The sequence below is a fragment of the Pristiophorus japonicus genome, chromosome 4 (assembly GCF_044704955.1).
Source record: "Pristiophorus japonicus isolate sPriJap1 chromosome 4, sPriJap1.hap1, whole genome shotgun sequence".
Taxonomy (NCBI): Eukaryota; Metazoa; Chordata; class Chondrichthyes; family Pristiophoridae; genus Pristiophorus; species Pristiophorus japonicus.
Genome location: NC_091980.1, coordinates 99,047,670 through 99,069,769, shown reverse-complemented (window position 1 = coordinate 99,069,769; position 22,100 = coordinate 99,047,670). Strand labels below are relative to the sequence as shown.

At 42.9% G+C, this 22,100-nt stretch overlaps 1 protein-coding gene across 3 annotated transcripts in view; it reads left to right on the top strand.

Moving 5' to 3' along the window:
• Nucleotides 1-7,290: 7,290 nt before the first annotated feature.
• LOC139263010 (peroxisome proliferator-activated receptor gamma coactivator 1-alpha-like) overlaps nucleotides 7,291-22,100 on the top strand; it is a 183,922-nt gene continuing 169,112 nt past the window's right edge. Inside the window, exon 1 of one of the 3 annotated variants that reach the window (XM_070878449.1) lies at nucleotides 7,291-7,506. In XM_070878449.1, coding sequence (XP_070734550.1) covers nucleotides 7,429-7,506 — 78 coding nt within the window. In that variant the 5' untranslated portion in view covers nucleotides 7,291-7,428. The remainder of the gene's footprint in view (nucleotides 7,507-22,100) is intronic. The other 2 variants (XM_070878450.1, XM_070878451.1) reach the window with 2 other exon arrangements.

The following is a 22,100-nucleotide window of genomic DNA, read 5'->3' as shown; positions in this document are numbered from 1 at the left end:
CTTCCCATTCCACTCCAAATAGCTGTCAAAACCAAAAAGGCATAGTGGTCTAGCTGGACAAGCAGCAGGAATCTTACCATTGCTTCATGCTGGTAAGTTGTGCACTTTTAGCCATTTCAATTCCAACTGTACCCCTAAGCTCTTGCTGATAGTGCTTAAATTCTTTCGGCTTTGATAATTGTAGTGGGCCTTATGGAGAGTGTATGCATCTTATATGAGGCAAATGGAAACTACTTGAGTGATTAAGTAGTTTGGTTTGGAGACTCTTAATCATTGTGATGGGTTTTCACGCCTAAATGCCTAGTTCACAAAGAAAAGATTAGAGAGTTGCAGTAATTCAGTGCCTCATATAGTTCATATCATGGCATTTTGCTTCAATTTCCTCACATAATCAGTGCAATGCCCATTGAGAACTATACTGTGAAAACTACTCCAACTGTTCCCTTTTGCTCGATGATACCATCCAAATCACTTAAATATCTCATAACTTTGAAAAATACTCCAAGCGGTCATTTAATTTTTGGATAAGTATTGTGAGGTAAGTAATCTAATAAAATGTTATAAAAGATTTATGTGGAATATATATTGAACTGTATGTCGGATGGCTCCAAAATCCTTGAAATAGTACACAGAATCAGTCTTTGAATTTTAGGGGCTCTCAGACATGATTGCCTCCCTATTCAGCTTACCATTTTCCACTTTATTTTGACTCTTACGAAGATAATAAAATGTTACACTAATGATGCTAGGGTGAAGAAGCCCTCGCTTTGTATTTCTATTAACCCAAAACCTTTATTTTCTGTCTATATTTCCTTGCACCATTTCATCTATTGTTTGCTTCTTTCTAACTTAACTATTTATAAACATTAAGGTTATTAATATTAAAACAATACTTTAATAAACTGCATTTACTAAAAAACCTGGAGTGAATTTTCTGATATTTACTACAGTCGTGCTGAAGCCTAAACCTGTGAACGATTTGATCATCAGTGTATAACAACAACTTGTATTTATATAGTGCCTTTTAACGTAGTGAAACATTACAGCAAATTTACAGAAGCAATATAACATATGACTGACACAAATGTAAAATATTAGAGCTTATTGATAGTGAAAGATACAGCTATAATATTTGCAGATATTTACAAAACTTGCGTAAGATGTAAGTAACTTTGTTATGATCTCCCCAAAACCTTTCCCTCTCGCTTATTTACATTATAAAATATTTTTGCTCCATCTACCATCATGAATTTCTGGTATCTTAAAATGCAAGGAGTTTATATGTTCTCTTTTTCTTGGTTGTCTACATTATAAAAATATATTTTTCTGTATTTTTTAATCTTATAGCTTTATAGTTGCTTTGGAAGCTGTCATTAGAGCTGTATTGCTCAGGAAGATTTTTATTGCTTTAAGGCCCAGTGACTGACATCTGAACAAATGATCATTTACCTTGGGCCAGGCTGGCTGACTTTGGCCACAATGTCTGAGGTCAATATCAAAGGGCCTCATAAATATTCTCTTCTAGCCACAATGCAAATATCACGCTCCTCAGCAAGAGAAAAACAAAAACTCATTCTAAATAATGCTGTTAGCTCCAAATTTTTATTACTGCCTTAAACTGTGTACAATAGTGGAAATATTGAAATGTATTCTGAATTTTGTTCTACCAATACCACCTCAAAGTTGTTCTTTGTAAATTTTCTGCTTGCTTAGCATGGTGCAATCTGGGTATTGAATTCACAGGAGCTACAACTAACCAATCCTTTTCTACCTGCTTGGCATGTGACATGGATTGTCATAGTATACTCTAAATATTGTAGCACCATGTAAGCAGTGCGAAAGCTACAGCTCCTCGCTAATCATTCCTCATTGATATTTTCTTACTCCTTTTTGATTCCTTCACAAATATTCAATCAGATAATTGATGGTAACATGACAAATAAATATTTAATTGAGCCATTCCTGATTTAAAAAAAAAATCTTCCAGACATGTGACATTTTGGCGGTGTAATATTCTGGGGCATGCTGGATGCTGTCGATGGATGCTGGATGCAAGACTGTCAATTATATAGATTGAATCAGATTCTTACCAAAATGGTTAACTAACATTCCTAGGCTTTATTTATTTCAGAAATTAACATACTAGAATCTGTATATGGAACTGTGTATGGTCATAATGCAGCAGGTGCAGAGCACACATCAAGTTTGTACTGAGATACTTAACCCATTATTTTGGAGTAGTGTTTATGATTATCAACTTGATGAGTCCCATCTCCTTGCCGGAGAGATTCAAAAAAATGAATGCAATATGTTAACGGATCTATTTTCTCATCTGCACTACATGTGAAATATATCACGGTGAAGGTGATAATGAAAGTAAATAATGGGAGTAAGGGGCTGTTCATCCAAAAGGTACACCAAGTTTCCAATTTTGGGACACACCTTGTCCATTGCCAATTATGTATCTTTAATAACACCCCAAAAAGTATATACATTTTGACCCATCCTGTCCCCACAAAAACTCTTTCCAATGGATGAAAATCACACTGACAAATGTCTTGCCTGAGTATTGCAGGCCCACCAGCATGATAATCCTACCGTTCAATTCAGACTCTGAGATAACAATGTGAGGTGCCCAGATTGCAGCTCCTTGGAGTGAGGATTGCTGCTGCCATATCTTTCCTCTTCCCCATATCAGACTTACACTCCCATTTCACAACCTTTGCCAATTTAGCAGTGTGTCACCCAAGACTGAATCATAACAATAAATATAAAATACAAATTGGCTGTGTGTAAAAGAGGTGTTTGTGTTTGTGCATTTAATGACTATTAGCACTTAATGTCAGGCACACCCTTCCACCATGCAACATAGATCTTGTGGGTGCCTAAAGCCAGCTGATAATATCAAGTCTGTCTTATAATGTTGTGTTTACCTTAAAGCCCAAAACAATCATAGAATCATAGAATGGTCATTCGGCCTGTCGAGCCCGGGCTGACTCTCAGCTAGTCGCAGTCCCCCGCCCTGCAATTGTTTTTCCTTCAGATACTTATCCAAGTTCCTTTTGAAAGGTAAGATTGAGTCTGCCTCCACCATCCTTTCAGACAGTGCATTCCAGATCTTAACCACTCGCTACATAAAGAAGTTTTTTCTTACATCGCCAATCACCTTAAATCTGTGTCCTCTGGTTCTTGACCCTTCTGCCAATGGGAACAGTTTCTCTCTATCTACCCTGTCCAGACTCCTCATGATTTTGAACACCTCTATCAAATCTCCTCTCAATCTTCTCTGATTCAAGGAGAACAATTCCAGCTTCTCCAGTCTATCAACATAACTGAAGTACCTCATTTCTGGAATAATTCTCGTAAATCTTTTCTACATCTCTAAGGCCTTCACATCCTTCCCAAAGTGTGGTGCCCAGAATTGGTCACAGTACTCCAGTTGGGGCCAAATCAGTGTTTTATACAGGTTCATGATCATTTCCATACTTTTGTACTCTATACTTCTATTTATGAAGCCCAGGATTCCGTAAGCCTTTTAAATTGCTTTCTCAACCTGCCCTTCCACCTTTAACGATTTGTGCACACATACCTACAGGTCTCTCTGTTCATGCACTCCCTTTAGAATGCTACCATTTAGTTTATATGTCCTCTCCTCATTCTTTCTACCAAAATGTATCACTTCATAGAATGATCACTAACTATAGCTATAATATTTTTTGTTTCATGTGATTGATTAAGAGGACGGGGAAAGATTCCCATTCCTGGACTGGAATTACATAATATAAATTTATGGTGTATTGTTCAAGTTTTGTAATAGTCCCATTCGTCAAAGGGATTGAAATTCACAAGTCCTATCAGCTAATCTTAAAACAGGACACTTTCATGTTATAATTGTGATAGTGCTGTCCCTTTAAGGGGAAGCACTTGTATACTGCTAGAGTTGTTCTTAGCCAAATTTCTATCTTAAAACATAACCCCTAACCTATTCTGTCACTATTTTTGTTTCACATGTAGTTTCAGTGCCAGCAATTGAAGCCCCTTTTTCATTTTCTGAAGGGGTTGCTTTAAATTTTTTTGTTTTATTTTTCAACAACAGCTTGTATTAATATCATGCCTTTAACATAGTAAAATGTCCCAAGGCACATCACACGCGAGTTATAATACAAAATCTGACACCAAGCCATATAGGGAGAAATTAGGGCAGATGGCAAAGATTTGGTCAAAGAGGTAGGTTTTAAGGAGGAAGGAGAGGTAGAGAGGTTTAGAGAGGGAGAAGTGCCAAGTGGATGATCCATATCGGCCTCCTCCTGAGGTTCCCACCATCATAGAAGCCAGTCTTCAGCAAATTCAATTCATTACACATAGTTCAAGAAACGGCTAAGTGCACTGGATACAACAGAAGCCATGGTGCCCAACAACATCCCAGCAGTAGTGCTGAAAATGAGTGCTCCAGAAATAGCCGCACCTCTAGCCTACTGTTCCAGTACAGCTACAAACTGGCATCTACCTGACAAAGTGGAAAACTGCCCAGGTATGTCCTATCCACAAAAAGCAGGACAAATCCAATTCGGACAATTACTGTCTCATCTTTCTACTCTCAATCATCAGCAAAGTGATGGAAGGTCTCATCGATAGTGCTATAAAGCAACACTTGCTCATCAATAACCTGCTCACCGATTCTCAGTTTGGATTCTGCCAAAACCACTCAGCTCCAGACATTATAGCCTTGGTCCAAACTTGGACAAAGGAGCTAAATTCCAGAGATGAGGTGAGAGTGGCTACCCATGGCACCAAGGGAGTGTTATCAAGCTGCTCTAGTAAAATTGAAGTCAATGGGAATCAGGGGAAAGACTCTCCACTGGCTGGAGTCATACCTAGCACAAAGGAAGATGGTTGTGGTTGTTGGAGTCTAATCATCTCAGCCCAGGTATCACTGCAGGCAGTGTCCTGGGCCCAACCATCTTTGGTTGCTTCATCAATGACCACCTCTCAACCACAAGGTCAGATGTCGGGATGTTAGCTGATGATTGCACAGTATTCAGTTCCATTCACAACTCCTCAGATAATGAAGCAGTCCGTGCCCACATGCAGCAACACCTGGACAACATTCAGGCTTGGGTTGATAAGTGGCAAGTAACATTCACGCCTCACAAGTACCAGGCAATGACCACCTCCAACAAGAAGTCATCCAACCAACTACCCTTGACATTCAACGGGATTACCATTGTCAAATCCTTCACCATCAAAATTGACCAGAAACTTAACAGGAGCAGCCAAATAAATACTGTGGTTGCAAGAGCAGATCAGAGGCTGGGTATTCTGTGGTGAGTGTCTCACCTTCTGACTCCCCAAAGCCTTTCCACCAACTACAAGGCACGAGTCAGGAGTGTGATGGAATGGTCTCCATTTGCCTGATCAGTGTAATTCCAACAACACTCAAGAAGCTCGACACCATCCAGGACAAAGCAGACCACTTGATTGGCATCCCATCCACCACCTTAAACATTCACTCCCTACACCACAGGCAAACTGTATCAGCAGTGTGTGTCATCTACAAGATGCATTGCAGCAACTCGCCAAGGCTTCTTCGACAGCGTTTCCTAAATCCACAAACTCTACCACCTCAAAAGGACAGGGCAGTAGATGTATGGGACCACCACCTCCAAGTTCCACACCATCCTGACTTGGAAATATATCGCCATTCCTTCATCATCGCTGGGTCAAAATCCTGGAACTTCCTACCCAACAGCATTGTGGGAATACCTTCATCACATGAACTGCAGTGGTTTAAGAAGGTGGTTAACCACAACTATTTCAAGGGCAACTAAGGATTGGCAATAAATGCTGGCCTTGCCTGCGATGCTCACACCTCGTGAATGGGAAAAAAATCAATTCTAATAGCTTAATTTAAAATATGACCTTTTACTTACTCAAGCCATTTTGGGTGAGGGGAAGGTCTGTATTCTATATACAGAGTGCCAGTGATTGCAACCCATTCATTTTCTGATAGTTTAAAAAAAAACTTTTGGATTCATTTTTCTCAACCCTGTTTATTTTTAGTCATGCAGGCACATTTGGATTCATTTTTTCCCAAATCCTGTTTATTTTTAGTCATGCATGCATATCGGAGGACTTTTGGTGGGCTTAACAATGATCCTTTTACAGGTCCAGGAAGTGTCTCATTGTTCCTGTGCCTGCTTTCCTATGTTTAAATCTATAGTTCATCCCTCTGTGACCCTTGTGTATTAACATGTGATATTGAACATTATGGCCCCAAAATTGTGCACTGCCCCACTTGGGGGCGATTTCAGCCACGAGGCCCAAGACCAACATTCGGGTTACTGTTCCCAAGAGCACAAGGAGTACAAAATATCATGCTCCACTTGCTCAGTGGGATGGGAGTGAGGCCGAAAGACACCACGAAGGGCGTAGTGCTACACAGTGGGACACGTAGCGCGCTGCGTATATATTAAAGGGGAAGGCCAAGCTGCCAACACTGCGGTCGGGAAACTGGGCCATCCCTGGATCACCATGGAGCAGAGTGCCATGGCAGCAGCCCGGCACACAAGTGGAGTGCCGGGCCGAAAGATTGCGGCACGGAATCCACGATCGAGGGTGAAGAACGTAAGTCTTCCATTTTTTTTTACATTCCACACCTCCCCTTTAATTTTTGCCGCAGCAGCTTCAGAGGGCACTACTGAATTTTTGCTCTGGGGCGAAAATGGGTTGCTGTGCACGGTGATGACGTCGTCATCGCCAGCAGAGTGGAGCGCTACCAGTAGGAAGGGGCGCTACCAGTTACTGCCGCCGATAAATTCCTGTGGAATTTCATGGAAGTCAGTAGCGAAAAGTTGTTTGTGCCCCGTTAGCACCTGAAATTCCTCCCCTGTATGTTTTATGACTGGTTTGCACAACATGGGACCTTTTGTTCAATTTCCCCTTGGTTATTTTTTTTTAATTTCCTGTTAGTTTGGGTGAGCCAATTCCTTCTCTTTTTTTTAAGTGGACCTGTTACTGTAAAGGGAGGCACCTGCTCATATAGCCTGTGGCTTCAGCAAACCCTAATCCACTACTCCCAGCAGGAATCTTCATCTAGTCTTGACAGTTAAATTGCACCATCAGTGCACACATCACCGCCAGCTTTTCTATATCAGCGATAACCAACTGTTGCTGTTCCATCGGGTAACTATAACGGGCCATCATCCATCCCCTTTGGCACCCTGCAGCACAACAGCAAAAACGAACGCCGCCGTTTTAACCAGGAAAGGCAACAGTGCACTTGTACCCTGCCACCATCTGGTGTAGCAGGACGCCGTACGCCGCCACCTGCAGTACCGCCGCTGTCCACCAGCGAGCCCGCTCTCGCCGGCAGTGGGAGCGCAGCGACTGTCTCTCTCTCTCTCTCACACACACACACAACGCGGGAAGATGGCGGATTGCTCGCTCACTGACGAGGACTTCTCTTTATTCGTCTTCAACTACCTGACAGAAAACGCAGAGTCTCAGGTAAGGAGCCGTCGTCACATGCGCGCTTGCCTGCCTGTCACGCCGAGCCGGCTGCTGGCCCGGGTGCCAGTGGCTTTTCCCCCGGCCGGTGCATTTACCGGTGTCTGGAAAGTCATGTGTGTGTGTGTGTGTGTGTGTGGGCGGTGTGTGCAGCTTGAGCACCGGCTTCACGTGGAGCTCCGTGCTCACAACTCTGCTGTCCCGGGCAGCGGCTCGCCACCGCAGCCCGGCTGATCTCACCGGGGTCACACTGTTGCAAATCCCTTGAAGTGTCACTGCCCGCGATCTCTTCATTCATTCATTCCGGACACGTGGATGCACGAAGTTACAATAAATCTCTTTTTTATATTTTCCTTCTAATGGAGCGGCGAATCGTTCCCAAAGTACGTGTGCGTGCAGAAGGGGTTAGACAAAAAAAATCAGCAACTTCTACCTAGTGTCAAAATAAAAATCAGCCGATCGCAGCAATGCACAAAGTCAGGTTGGTATGGGGAAATAAAGATCTTAATACCTATTTCCTCTTTGTGGGGTCAACTGGACTCGAGTGTATTATTTTCACAATTCTTATTACCACACTGGAGCAGAGGGTTTCGGCAAGAAACAGTGCCGGGAGCTTGCGTAACTCGGGGCATTACTCAACATTGATGCACATGCAATGGATCTGAAGGAGGGCAGATGACGGCAACAAACTCCGGCTGTGACCACTTTCACAATTAGTGACATGTCAGAGCAGTCTCGTTATTTCTTGTTCGAACTTGCGTCCTTCTCTTTTAAGAAGCGGAACACCAAATACTGTTTCCTTGAGGATTCTCCGGCAGCGACAGGCGTCTTGATCCTGCACACGTAGGATTGTATAGGTAGTAGAAACTTGGGTAGTTTCTTGTATGTGATCTATACTGCGTTTTTTAAAAAAATACCATTGGTGTTTGCGCAAGGATTGTTTTTTTTTTACATTTCAATCTACAATTGCCCCCCCACCCCCCGTAAAAAGAATCCCGAGGAATGCGAATGCTGCTTAGCATATCGTTGTAATACTATAACTGTAACGTACATTGCGTGGAGGCTGCGAGCACGGGTTATGAGCGAGTGTTGGATAATGTGTCACATGAGGGCTTGCTGTGCTGACGTCTCTGCTCCACGACTGGGAGCCGAGAATGAACCCGCTGCCACTGCATTTCTGGCGCCACTCGCCGCGCATCTCAAGTAGTGCGGCCACTTCAGAGAGACGACTTTGCAGAGATTAAAAACAAACCTCATGTTTTGATTATAGAATGTGAACGGCCGTAACTATGTACGGTTATGTCAGATGATCGTGCCTGACCATTTAAAGGTCATAAATGGTCAGGCGAACTTGTAAATGCGGTTTTCTGGCTCGCAGCAAAGAGTGACATCTAATACAAAATGAAAGCAAGAAATTGCATTGTGAGTGCATTTTTTGACACGTTAGAACTTTCCAATGTCTGGTCTGATAGGGTATTGGGATAAGGTGTGCTAAAGCTCTTTAATGGGTCATCTCAGTGTGACCCTTGACATCGAGTGTGAAGGAGCTATTTTTGGTTGTTGCTGCATCTGGGCTACAACAGCAGCTGAGAGAAACAACGATAGTAGCTGAAGTCATTTCTTCAAACGTTCAAGTTAATACTCATTTTACTGATATGCGCATAGTAACAAAGCCAGGCGCAAGAGTTCCATTATCAGGGATAAGGAGATAATGTCCTTAATAATTTTTGGGAAAAAACCCCTGAAAATTACCCTATTGGTTAAGTTGAGAAATAATTGCTTTATCTTGCTGAATAAAAGTGAAATATTGCATTAGGTGAGATCTTTTAATGGCAAATAAATTACATCTCTGGTGATTTCTTCAAGATCTGTTGGTGAAATGTTGAAAAACAAACTCTTAGTTGGACATAAGCACTGCAGACTCGCTATCAACCTTGAACAATTTGCTATTCACATTCCCCCAGAAAATGGTGATGGGGTACAAAACATCCAATAGTAATGCTAATATGAATGCCGAGGTGAGAAGCTTGTATCTTGTTGCAAATATCCTTTTATGTTGGCTGTCTGAGTTGATTCAATAGGAAATTCCCCAAAATACCACAATGAGTGGATGCAGAACTTGGCATGAGCAGAATCAAGCAACTCCTTCACAAATGTCAGATTATGACATTCCAACAGCTGGTGCACAAGTTTTAACTTTTTCCCCTTGACCTAGTTTGCTACCTTCATGGGCACACCACCCAAGAAGTGTTACTTCAAAAACTCCAGGTCCTACAATCTTAAGGGCCCATGAGCACATCTTCATCCTCTGCACTATATTTGTCTGCTGTCAGCTGCCAAGATGGAAAGTCTAAACAGGAGTCTGGAACTGCAAAGAAGCTGTCAGCTTGCAGAGGAGGAATGGAGAGAAATATGGAGACTGACTCTTACAAATGTAACATACAGTGATTGTGAGAAGGAGCTATGAGCCTACGGTTCCATGATTAGAAGAGCATGCCAGACAACATTGGTCTGGGAGGCTGGGAGGTCAAAGTAACCATAAATAGCATCACAATCCCTTCAGTTTCACACCTGTGCCGACTGAGTTTCTTCCCTGGAGTATTAGATCTCTGTACATGGACCCTGGCATAGCTTACACTTGTATTTCTTGTAACAAGAAGCTGCAATCCTGCTGTATTTGTGGAACAAGCCCACAATAAACATGGATTAAATACATCTGAGCTATGCTCATCTGAATGCAAATATACCATGCAATCTATGCCCTTTCTTGGTCCATGTGACACCCCTCATGACATAACATCTAAATACATAAATTGAGGAAAACCAGCCTGACAGAATGGATGAGATTGCCTTAGCAATCTGTTCCAAATCATTAAAGTGGGCAGCAACCTAATTTCATGGCAAGATAATATTGCAAAGATCCCACATTCCTTGTTCTCTTACACCCGCCTCTACACTAATAGGCTAACTCCTCCCTGCCAAAAAATGATAATTTTCCTCCAATTTTGCAAAGCTGTCACCGAATTCAGTGTATTACCAAGCAGGTAAACAGGTTAACAACTTACCCGTGTATAGTACCTTTAACATTCCAAGATGTAAATGGGAGACAATGGACTCTTAGCTGGAGATAGGCAAAGAAGGTTATGTGAGGTGAGCAAGTTGAAAAGAGAGAATCTGAGGAGTGTTTGAGTGGATAAATGTAGCATGGTGGAGGGGTTTGGGAAGAGAATTTGAGCGCAGGGTTGTGATCGCTGAAGGCTCTGACATCAGTGGTGGAGTGGAGAATGTACAGGAGTCTGGACTCAAGAATGGAGGGTGCAAGCTGGGACATTGGGCGGTAGGGTGGGATGAGGCTTTGGAGAAATTTGTAAACAAGGATGAGGAATTTGAATTCAGCGCGCCGGGAAGAGGCAGCCAGTGGACGTCACTGGTGTGATGACTGGGACTTAGTTCAACATTAGATATGATGGTGGAGTTCTGAAGCACTCTTATTAATATAAAGACTAGATTTTTTTTTACTCTTTACCGATTTTTTTTTACTCTTTACCAATTTTTTTGTTGCTGTGCCTACAGGTTTATCAGAGAGCACCTACATGACCACTACCATATAGAGTAGATTCTTCCTCAGGACATTGTCTGTCATTTCAGTAACGTGTATATGACCCTGTGGCTCAGCAACTGCATCAGCAACCAGTAGGCCTATTGATGAATAAAATATTATGCAACATTTTTTCACATTGAGGTCACTTGCTTTGTGAAATAAAATATTGATCACATTGCTGTTTAAAGCTGCATTCACTCACACTAACTTCAGCTGGGTTGAGATGGAAAGGATTAATAGTTTAGAAATGGCTCCAGATAGGTCCTACATAAAAGTGACCTCTGGTATCTTTGTGATGCAAACATGAAATGCTAAGAAAGCTGTTCAGCTAAAGTACAAACCTGCATCATACTTCCTAGCATGCACTGCTACAGAATCAAGTTGCTTCTCTGCAGTCAGCAAGTTCTCTGCTTGCCCTACTTAATTTACCATAAAAGCAGAAACTAGATCAGTTGTAAACTACACCAGTAGGGGGCCCAGGAACCATAATACTACACCAGGCTCATTAGGTAATCTAGAAGATCAAACACTGACCAAGAATAATGGCATGTATGGAGAGGGGGATTGTTGTCAACTTTTTCTTATTCTTAAGCCATAATAGATAATAGCAGTATCAGTCAAACTTTCAGAAACTTTTTTATTTAAAGCTCTATGTTTTTTTCCAAGTTAAACAATTGCTTTTGTTTTGCTTTTCTACCTAGATTTACAAATGTTTAAGGCTATCTCTTTTTGGCCATGAGTAGACTTTAACACATTGTTTTTGATATGACATCTGACAGGAAATCTGAGGTTTGCACACCAGGCAAACAAAACAAATACAGCTCTGCTGCTTTTGTGGAAATGATCGAAGGGCAAGATGAAAAAGAATTGATTTGTTCTTCCAACCTATATACCAACCTTCACTATAGCTGGCTTTAATTCCAAATACAGGAGGTGTATGTGACTATCCCCATGGAATGTTTAATAGTTCAGTCTCTCAGTTAACTATTTGTTATCTCCTCTGGTTCTGTTGTGTTAATGAATTTTATGAAGTGTTATGGTGCTACATTCTTGCTTTTATATGTCTTTCATGTCATCTATAATCAAACACACTCATCAGTATGTTTAAGATGCCCATGGTGCTGGATGGTGGATGTGCATATATACCAAGGGTAGTCTCTATATTTGGATGGCAGCTTGCATGTGACGCAGTTGGAGTAAACATGCTGCAGTTGTGCACGCGAGGAGGAGGATTTTCAGATTTTGGGAACACATCTACTGTGGGTGTCGTTTGGGGTAAATATTGGTAACTTGCTGTACATCTCACAACTGCAATAACTGAGGTGAGTTAGCTCTATGCTGCCACATTGTGTCAACTCAAGTAGTGATCCGAGACATTTTTTCTTTGGCAAACAGAACAGTAATGGTTGGTTTGAAAAGTCAAGCCATCCCAACAATTACCGGCTTCTAACAGTCCATTTTGTATCAATGTGGAAAACTGGCCAGGTATGCCCTGTCCATAAAAAACAGGACAAATCCAATCGGCCAATTACCACCCCATCAGTCTACGTTCAATCATCAGTGATGGAAGGTGTCGTTGAAAGTGCTATCAAGCAGCACTTACCAATAACCTGCTCGCCGATGCTCACTTTGGGTTCTGCCAGGACCACTCAGCTCCAGACCTCATTACAGCCTTGATTCAAACATGGACAAAAAGCTGATTTCTAGAGATGAGCTGAAAGTGACTGCCCTTGACATCAAGGCAGTATTTGATCAAGGAGCCCTAGTAAAATTGAAGTCAATGGGAATTAGAGAGAAAACTCTCCACTGGCTGGTGTCATACCTAGCACAAAGGAAAATGGTTGATCGGCAACAACCACAATCATCTCAGCCCTAGGTCATCACTGCAAGAGTTCCTCAGGGTAGTGTCCCATGCCCAACCATCTTCAGCTGCTTCATCAATGAACTTCCCTCCATCATAAGGTCAGAAGTGGGGATGTTCACTGAGGATTGTCATGTTCAGTTCCATTCGCAACTCCTCAGATAATGAAACAGTCTGTGCCCGGATACAGCAAGACCTGGAAATATTCAGGCTTGGACTAATAAGTGGCAAGTAACATTCGTGCCACACAAATGCCAGGCAATGACTATTTCCAACATGTCAAGAGTCTAACCACCACCCCTTGATATTCAACGGCATTACTTTCACCGAATCCCCCACCAACATCCTGGGGGGGTCACCATTGACTAGAAACTTAACTGGACCAGCCACATAAATACTGCCTCCAGTGCTGCCTGAGGAAAAGAGTGTTCGAAGACCAGGCCCTCAAATCTGCCACCAAGCTCATGGTCTACAGTAATACCCGCCCTCCTGTATGGCTCAGAGACATGGACCATGTACAGTAGACACCTCAAGTCGCTGGAGAAATGCCACCAACGATGTCTCTGCAAAATCTCCTGGGAGGACAGGCGCACCAACATTAGCGTCCTCGACCAGGCCAACATCCCCAGCATTGAAGCACTGATGATACTTGATCAGCTCCACTGGGCAGGCCACATTATCCGCATGCCAGACACAAAACTCCCAAAGCAAGCGCTCTACTCTGAACTCCTTCATGGCAAACGAGCCAAAGGTGGACAGAGGAAATTCTACAAGGACATCCTCAAAGCCTCCCTAATAAAGTGCAACATCCCCACCGACACCTGGGAGTCCCTGGCCAAAGACCGCCCTAAGTGGAGGAAGGGCAACCAGGAGGGCGCTGAGCACCTCGAGTCTCATCGCCAAGAGCATGCAGAAATCAAGCACAGGCAGCGGAAAGAGCGTGCGGCAAATCTGTCCCACCCTCCCTTATCCCCAATGACTATCTGTCCCACCTGTGACAGGGACTGTGGCTCTCGTATGGGACTGCTCAGCCACCTAAGGATTCATTTTAAGAGTGGAAGCAAGTCTTCCTCGATTCTGAGGGACTACCTATGATGATGATGATGTGGCAACAAGAGCAGGTCCAAGGCTGGGTCTGCTGTGGTGAGTGTCTCACTTCCTGACTCTCCAAAGCCTTGCTACCATTTACAAGACACAAGTTAGGAGTATGGTGGAATACTCTCCACTTGCTTTAATGAGTGCAGCTCCAACAATACTCGAGAAGCTCAACACCATCCAGGACAAAGCAGCCCACTTGATTGGCACCCCATCCAGTGCCTTAAATATTCACTCCCTCCACTACTGGTGCACCGTGGCTGCAGTATGTACCATCTATAAGATGCACTGCAGCAACTCACCAAGGCTTCTTTGGCAGCACCTCCCAAACCCACGACCTCTACTATCTAGAAGGACAAGGGCAGCAGGGTCATGGGAACACCATAATCTGCAAGTTAGCCTCAAAGTTACACACCATCCTGACTTGGAAATATATCGCCGTTCCTTCATCGTCACTGGGTCAAAATCCTGCAACTCCCTCCCTAACAGCACTATCGTGGCGGAGGTGCGGCGAATGAGGGTACAGGGCCCAAAAGAGCCAAGTGCCCAGGGGCAGCGCGGACCTGCCCACACTGCGATATATGTGCGCACTAGGTCCGTGCAGCAGAGCACGTCTCCAGTCACCCTGTTTAATCCTTGCCACTGGAAAAGGCCTAGCTCTGTCAAGCCCGTGTGGTGGCTGGCTGTGCAACGGTCACCACACGTTTAAAAAAAATTAATGCACAGGCATCATCCAGGCCCTCAACTGGAGTTCAGGACTGGAACATCAGGTCCTTCATTGAAACATCTGTGAACTCTCGTGGAAACAAGTCATCCTCGTTGGAGGGAGCGCCTATGCTGAGAGTACTTTCATCACATGGACTGCAGCAGTTCACCACCACCACCATCCTCTCGAGGGCAATTAGGGATGAGCAATAAATGCTGGCCTTGTCAGCAACGCCCACAGCCCAGGAATGAATAAGGTGTGGCTATTTCCAGCAAGTGAAATGAGTAAGATTTCAAAATGTGGGAATCTCTGCCACTCCCTGATTAATGCTTTAGGATTCTTTTGTGTTTCCAAAATCATTTTTTCAACATTGCCTTGCTGAAACTTTCTCTGCGAAGACTACTCAAGAACTGTCTAACATTTACTCTTTGCTTGTCTCGTATTTATTAATATGGAAAAAGGAATGATGGGATCACAGATTTCATTTTGCATAACATACTGTCATTTTAATTCCTAGGATGCCAGCAACACATCCACATTTCACTTTAGTGTGAATAGTCTCAGTTGTGCTGTGCAACAGATTTTAACTAACATATTAAGGTTGTGAAATACAGTTTGAAACCATTGTGGAGGAATTACTACATCAATACACTGAAGTACAGATAGGTTTCAAAGGTCAGAGAGATCATTGAATCCATAATAATTCTCAAATGTTCTTGAAACAATTCAAAGTAATGCATAATGTATCAGGAAAAAAAACTGCTTAACTAAATCAGAGATACATAAGTTGGAATAGTTGCAGCAACTGCCAAGGAACTTGAGTGACTACTTGCTCAAAAATTCTAAGCCTATTCTGTAAACGCTGTTTTCTATGTGTGTCACATAAAAGGAAGCCACATTAAAAATAAGAGGCTCTCTGAATTCTTCTCTGCGGTCTGCCCAAAAAAAGGTTTAAAATATTTGGGACTCGAATTCATAAAAGGAGAAGATTCAAATTTGTGCGAAGTGTGAAATATTGAAAGCACTTTAACGAAACTTCAGTGGTAGAGGATGGGGAAGAGGAAGTAACTGGGATCAAAGTGTTCTCTTTTTAACAACACAAGTCCAATGTGAAATTAGATCAAGGAGTTCTTAGTGGCACAGGCATCCGATCATCACAAATTGGCAATATTGCTCAGAGGGCCGAAGTATAGCTGTAGGGAGTGAAAAACCTCACAGTGGTGTAGTATGATTGCTGTTCTAAGGAAAGAAAGAAAGACTTGCATTTATATAGCGCTTTACATGACCACTGAACATCTCTCAGTGCTTTACAGTCAATTAAGTACTTTTGGAGTGTAGTCACTGTTGTAATGTGGGAAATGCGTCAGCCAATTAGCACACAGCAACTCCCACAAACAGCAATGTGATAATGACCAGTAACTGTTTTTGTTATGTTGATTGAGGGATAAATATTGGCTAGGACACCGGGGGTAACTTCCTTGCTCTTCTACGAAATAGTGCCATGGGATCTTTTATGTCCACCTCAGAGGGCAGACGGAGCCTCGGTTTAATGTCTCATCCGAAAGACAACACCTCCGACAGCGCAGCACTCCCTCAGCCCTGCACTGGAGTGTCAGCCTAAATTTATGTGCTCAAGTCCCTGGATGGGAGAAAGCACATTATTGGGGGATTCATTTTAGTTGTTAGCACAATTTATAATTATAAGGAAGTCTGAGAGCTATTTGGTCTCAGTTTCTGTTGGAGAGCTAAATATAACTGTATGCACATACAAAAATAACGGAGTGGAAAAGACCTACTGGTCCATCGATCCATTTATACAGTGTGATGCCTTATGCATTATAATACATATACTCTCCACCCCGCCCAGATCCATGTGCTCTCCTGGGAGAGGCAAAAAAAATCAGATAAAAACCCAGGCTTAATTAGGGATACAAAAACTGGGGTATTCCTCTCTGCCCCCCTTGGGTGATCAAAACTAGTTCAGGTGATCACATTTGGCTTGACTTACATTATAAGCCACCTATGTCTTGTGCAAGGAGCTGGGTGATCGCCACCTCAGCCAAAAACAGGTCCAGGTCTTGCTTAAAGAAATATAGCAAACGAGCTGGCAACCTGTTCCAAAGGTCCACTATTCTCTGGGAAAAGAAGAACCGCCTAACATCAAACCTAGTTCAGCCCTTACATAACTTGTAAGTGTGACCCCTGTTCTTTGCCAACCTGTTGAAATAATTGGTCTACATAAACACAACCCTTCATTGTTTAATAAATTTTGATCAAATCATCCCTAAGTCTACACTTCTTTAAAGTATGGAGACCCAGTTCATTGAGCCTATCTGGGTAACTAAAGTGTTTCAAACTATCTCTGATCTTGCACCATAAAAGTGGTGTAATATGCATTTACTCCTTTAAAAGAAATGTGATTCAGCTTGTACAGGCAGCTTCCAGAAGTATGGGGATCCCGTCTTCTTCCTCCTAAAAAGTTGACATCAAAGCCTTGCTGATAGTTTGTTACAACAAGAGTTTGAAAAGGATTAAAACAAACTGCCATACAATTTCTTACAAAAGGGATAGTGATGGTGTGTATTAATTAGTGAATATTATGTGTAGGAGCAGATCCCTGCTTCCTCATTTTAGCCAGTTTCACAATAGATCCAGAGATTGAGACAGCCCACTTTAGTTTGTTTCTGACGTTCAGTACAGTGAGTGTACTGTGGTATGAACATGTGACTGACAACTCCTTTAGTTTGGAAATCTTTGTTGCATAAGTGTTCTGTTTGCAGTTTAATAATGTGCCACACTAGTCTAGAGCTCTCACTTATTCCAAATATGTTCTGTCAGACCAAGGAATCTTAAGTATCTTCAAAAATTCTTTCCACAGTTCTCGTCTCCATTTTTGGTTGTTCTTCTTGAACTGAGCCCCTTTTATAATGCTTACACATTCCTGTTTAACCTCATGTGTTTACTTTTGTGTTTAAAAACTATAGTGATTATGTGCACAAGCATTTTTGTGTCCTTCCGCGCATGCGCGCCGTAGACTTCGCCCCCTGTTTGCGTATGCACGCTCGATCATTCGGCACTCCATCCGAACCGCGTGGAGCTCATTGCCACTGGAGCTACTTCGAGGGCTTTTGCGTTATCTCCAGAACTTTTGCCGAGAATATCACTGTGATTATCTACCCGAACATTTTCGTGGCCTTCTGAAAGAAAGAGGAAGTAGGAGGTGGGTGAGAGAGTGTGGGCCAGAAAGAGAGAGAATGGGAGAGGGGGGAGTGACATCATTGGAGTGCATGAAATCCAGAAGTTACGACATTGTCACTATTCACTTCATACCCAATAAACCTGTTAACAATCTGTGACCCACACACACTGGCCCATCTATGGGGTGGGAGGTGTCAGGAACTGTTGGGAGGAGAAGGTCATGACTCCATGGGGGGAGGAACTTGGGGAGGGGGAGAAGGGCAGGAACTCGGGCCTGGTGGTGATGGATGGGGAGAATGTCAGGCATTTGGGCAGGGGGAGATGGTCAGAAACTTGGGGAGGGTGGGAGAAGGTCTTAACCTGTGAAAGGGAGCTCTCTTCTGTCTGGTGTCAGCAGTTAGAATGGCTCGAGTTACATTTTGCTAAGTCATTGATTATGTAGGCAGAGGTGTTCTAATTGCACATTCCAGAGAAACTGCTGGGTGTGTCTTATCTGCCAAGCAGACCAATCAGCAATCAGGCTTGTGATCAAGGGGAGCCAATCATGTGTTACAAATAAATGCATCCTAAAAACTATAAAACAAGTCTGGCTACTTTTAGTGAGGAATCTATATCTTTGTTGAACATGTAAATCTATGCTTTGTGCATTAAAGTAAGAACATGTTATAGCAAAATGCATTGGAAGTGATTTTTTCTCTGTTTATTGATTTCTGTGTTTAAAAGTAATGATTTTCAGATGTATGATAGTCATTAAGATGCAGAGGTGTACACTTTGACCTTTGTAAGACCAACAGTAACAGAAAGCAGTGAAGAGAGTAAAATGATAATTATTTAATTGAAAAACACTAATTTCCTGTTTTTTTTTCTAATTTCCCCTTGGATCTGCCTGGTGCCTCACTCATTCTTGTGTTGGACGGGGGGTGGTTTGGATAACCTGTTTGTGGATCCCTGCCAGTGCTGCTGTGTAAATGGCCTTGCTTTCCCCAAACTCCCTGTATGGTAACACCGTGCAATGCCTCTGCCTGGTACTGCTGCCAAATAGGCTAGCTATTAACAGGAAGTCACTGAGTGGAGGAATATTTGACTGTAATCATTCAACAATGCACTACAACACGAGGTCACCATGTTTGAAATCGTTATTTACAGACCATTTCTTACTAAATACTTCAAACAAAACAATGTGTTCAGCAATACTTGTAAAAGCTGCTATTAGGGTGTTTAAAACTACTGAGTAACATGTATTGTATATCATTTAAGCACAGCTTCTTCAGAATCTTTTCTTTACATGCAATTTTTTTTAAGTACTACTGCTTCTTTCAAAGCTTCAAGCTCCCTGACCATAAACCTATGCTCTATGATAAACCTATGCATAATTATAACAGTACTGTACTTTATAAGGTGTGATACATGAATGTTTCAGATTTATTATAGTTAACATTCCATTAATGTGAGTACAGTGAGATTTGAAACTGTCAGTAAGTTGAGCGAACTGGTGATGGTGCAGCCCACCTTCTTAAGACAACTAGGAATGGAGTGGACCTGCCAACATTGTCCACACCCTGAGAACAAATCGAAAAATAAATTGTGGGTTCGAGTCCACTCCAGGTTTATGCACCTAATCTGTGTTCGCCTATATAGCAATAGTGACTGAACTTCAAAGTGATTCATTATATGTGAAGTACTTTTGGAATGCCTGGGGGACATAATAACCTGCTGTACAAATGCATGTTCTTTCATTTTATTCTTAGGATTACTTAATAATGAAAGGTTAGCTGTCACTACAAATGTTTCATTGTATCAGGTGCTGGTGGACTTTCATTTACAGAGCGTTACATTGTCACATAGTTAAATATACGGTATGCTTTCATTGTACTATTCATTTTGTGAAAATCTGTTGTGACATTTTTCCACAGTGATATTTACTCCATACAAAATTACCTAGCTTGGAGGATGTGTTACAATATCAGTGTGGACAGTGACTACTTTTGTTTCTGATGTTTCCATGAAATGCCTGATAAATGTTTTGACATGCCATCTCAGCAGTTGTGGGATTCTCCCTTGCAAATGTGTGCAGCAAGTATGCTTTTACTTTTTCCAATTTTCAGCTATCCTGACGGTCCTCTCTCATGGGTGGATAGTGCATGACCTCACCCCTCCCTGTCTCTGTGGCCTCCTCCAGCCCTACAATACTCTGGGATCTCTATGCTCCTCTGATTTTGGCCTCTTGCACATCCCTGAGTTACTAGGGGGTCAAGTTTCGGCCTGAGTTGCTCCTATTTTTAGTTTAGAATGGAGCATCTTAGAAATTGCTATTCTCGGCATTTAGTTTGCTCCAGTTCTAGTGAGTTAGAATAGTTCCATTTTAGAACCGATTTTTTTTTCAAAAGGTGGCGGATCCATCCACTTATACCTGTTGTGCATGTTTAAGCAGCGAAAACTTACTCCAAACTAACTTAGAATGGAGTAAGTGTAGATTTTTGTACGTTCAGGAAAACCTTGCCTACACTTAGAAATCAGGTGTAGGGAACGAGAGATGGGGGGGGGGGGAGGGAAGTTTACAAACATGAAACACGTCACTTTTACAAATAAAGAGCCATCATCAATAATAAATGATAAATCAACCAATAAATCAATCAAAAAAATAAAAAAAATAAAAAAATCAATAAATAAAAAATTACGTTTCTACTTACCGACTGCAGCACCGGGAGCCCTCCAACAGCATGCTGGGATGCCCCCCCAGTGTCTGTCTGTCTGTCTCTCTCTCTCTGTCAGTGTCCCTGTGTTTCTGACAGCATGGGGGGAGGAAGGGGAAGAAGGAGGGGAGAGAGAAGGGGATGAGCGGGGGAGAGGGGAGGAGAGGAGTGGGGGGGAGCGGCAGCAGATCTGAACGGGGGGGAGCGGCAGTGGACCTGAACAGAACATGGTGGCGGGATGGTGGGTGGAGAGCAGGAGCTGAAGATAAAGAGGAGGGAGGCCCAAGTCCGATCTTTGCCGCTCCAGTGAGCCCATTCAGCCAGGGCTAGGGGCGGTGTGCTTCGGGCCCCTCCCACACAGCCTCAGTGGCCTGGAACTACTGCACATGCGTGCACACTCTAGCGCGCATGTGCAGAGGTCCCGGCACTGTTTTCAGCGCCGGGACCTGGCTTCGGCCCCATAGCTTGTGCTGCACTGCGCCAAGGGCCTGCAACGTTCCAGCAGCGGGGAGAATACCGAGGTAAGTTTTAGACACGGTTTCTGTTCTAAAAAGCCGGCACAGCTCACGGAGTTGCGCCGATCTAAGCGGGACAAACTTGGGCCCTAGACTCTGGAATTCCCTCACTGAGCTTTTCTGTCTCTCTACTTCCCTTTCCTTCTTTAAGGTGCTCCTTAAAACATATCTCATCACCCCTGTGTTCTGACCTACATTGGCTCCCAGTTAAGCAATGCCTTGATTATTTGATCCTTATTTTCAAATCCCTCTATGGCCTCGCCCCTCCCAATCTCAGCAATCTGCTCCAGCCCCACAACACCCCCACTCCCTCTCCCCCCCATCCCGAAATATCTGCGCTCCTCTAAGTCTGGCCTCTTGAGCATCCCTGACTTTAAGCACGCAACCATTATTGACCGTGCCTTCAGCTGCCGAGGCCCTAAGCTCTGAAATTCCCTCCCTAAACCTCTCCACCTCTCTATCCTCCTTAAAACTTAACTCTTCGACCAGATCTTTTAGTCATCTGCCCTAATTCCTCCTTATGTGGGTCGGAGTCGAATTGTTTGACAACACTCCTGTGCAGCGTCTTGGGACTTACTATGTTAAAGGCGCTATATAAATGTTGTTGTAGTTGCTCCACCACTGAGCACATTCGTATCTGAAACTAGACTTTGAGTGTTGATAATGCTATTTGAATAAAACTAATCCTGTCCTCATCCAAAGTTCACAAGCAACAAATTCTAGGAGAATCAGTAGATATCAACCAGAGGCGGGAGCCCTGGCTTTTTTCATACCTGACCCAGGGTGCTGAGGAAATTATACTGGTGAAATTAGATAACTTGGCATAGATGTTGATTAAACCTGGGGTTTTCCTGTCCATTGCTCGACACATAGCCATTGGAGAAGCTCTCGTTTACTTTTAAATGCTTGCTCCTTGGTGATAGGA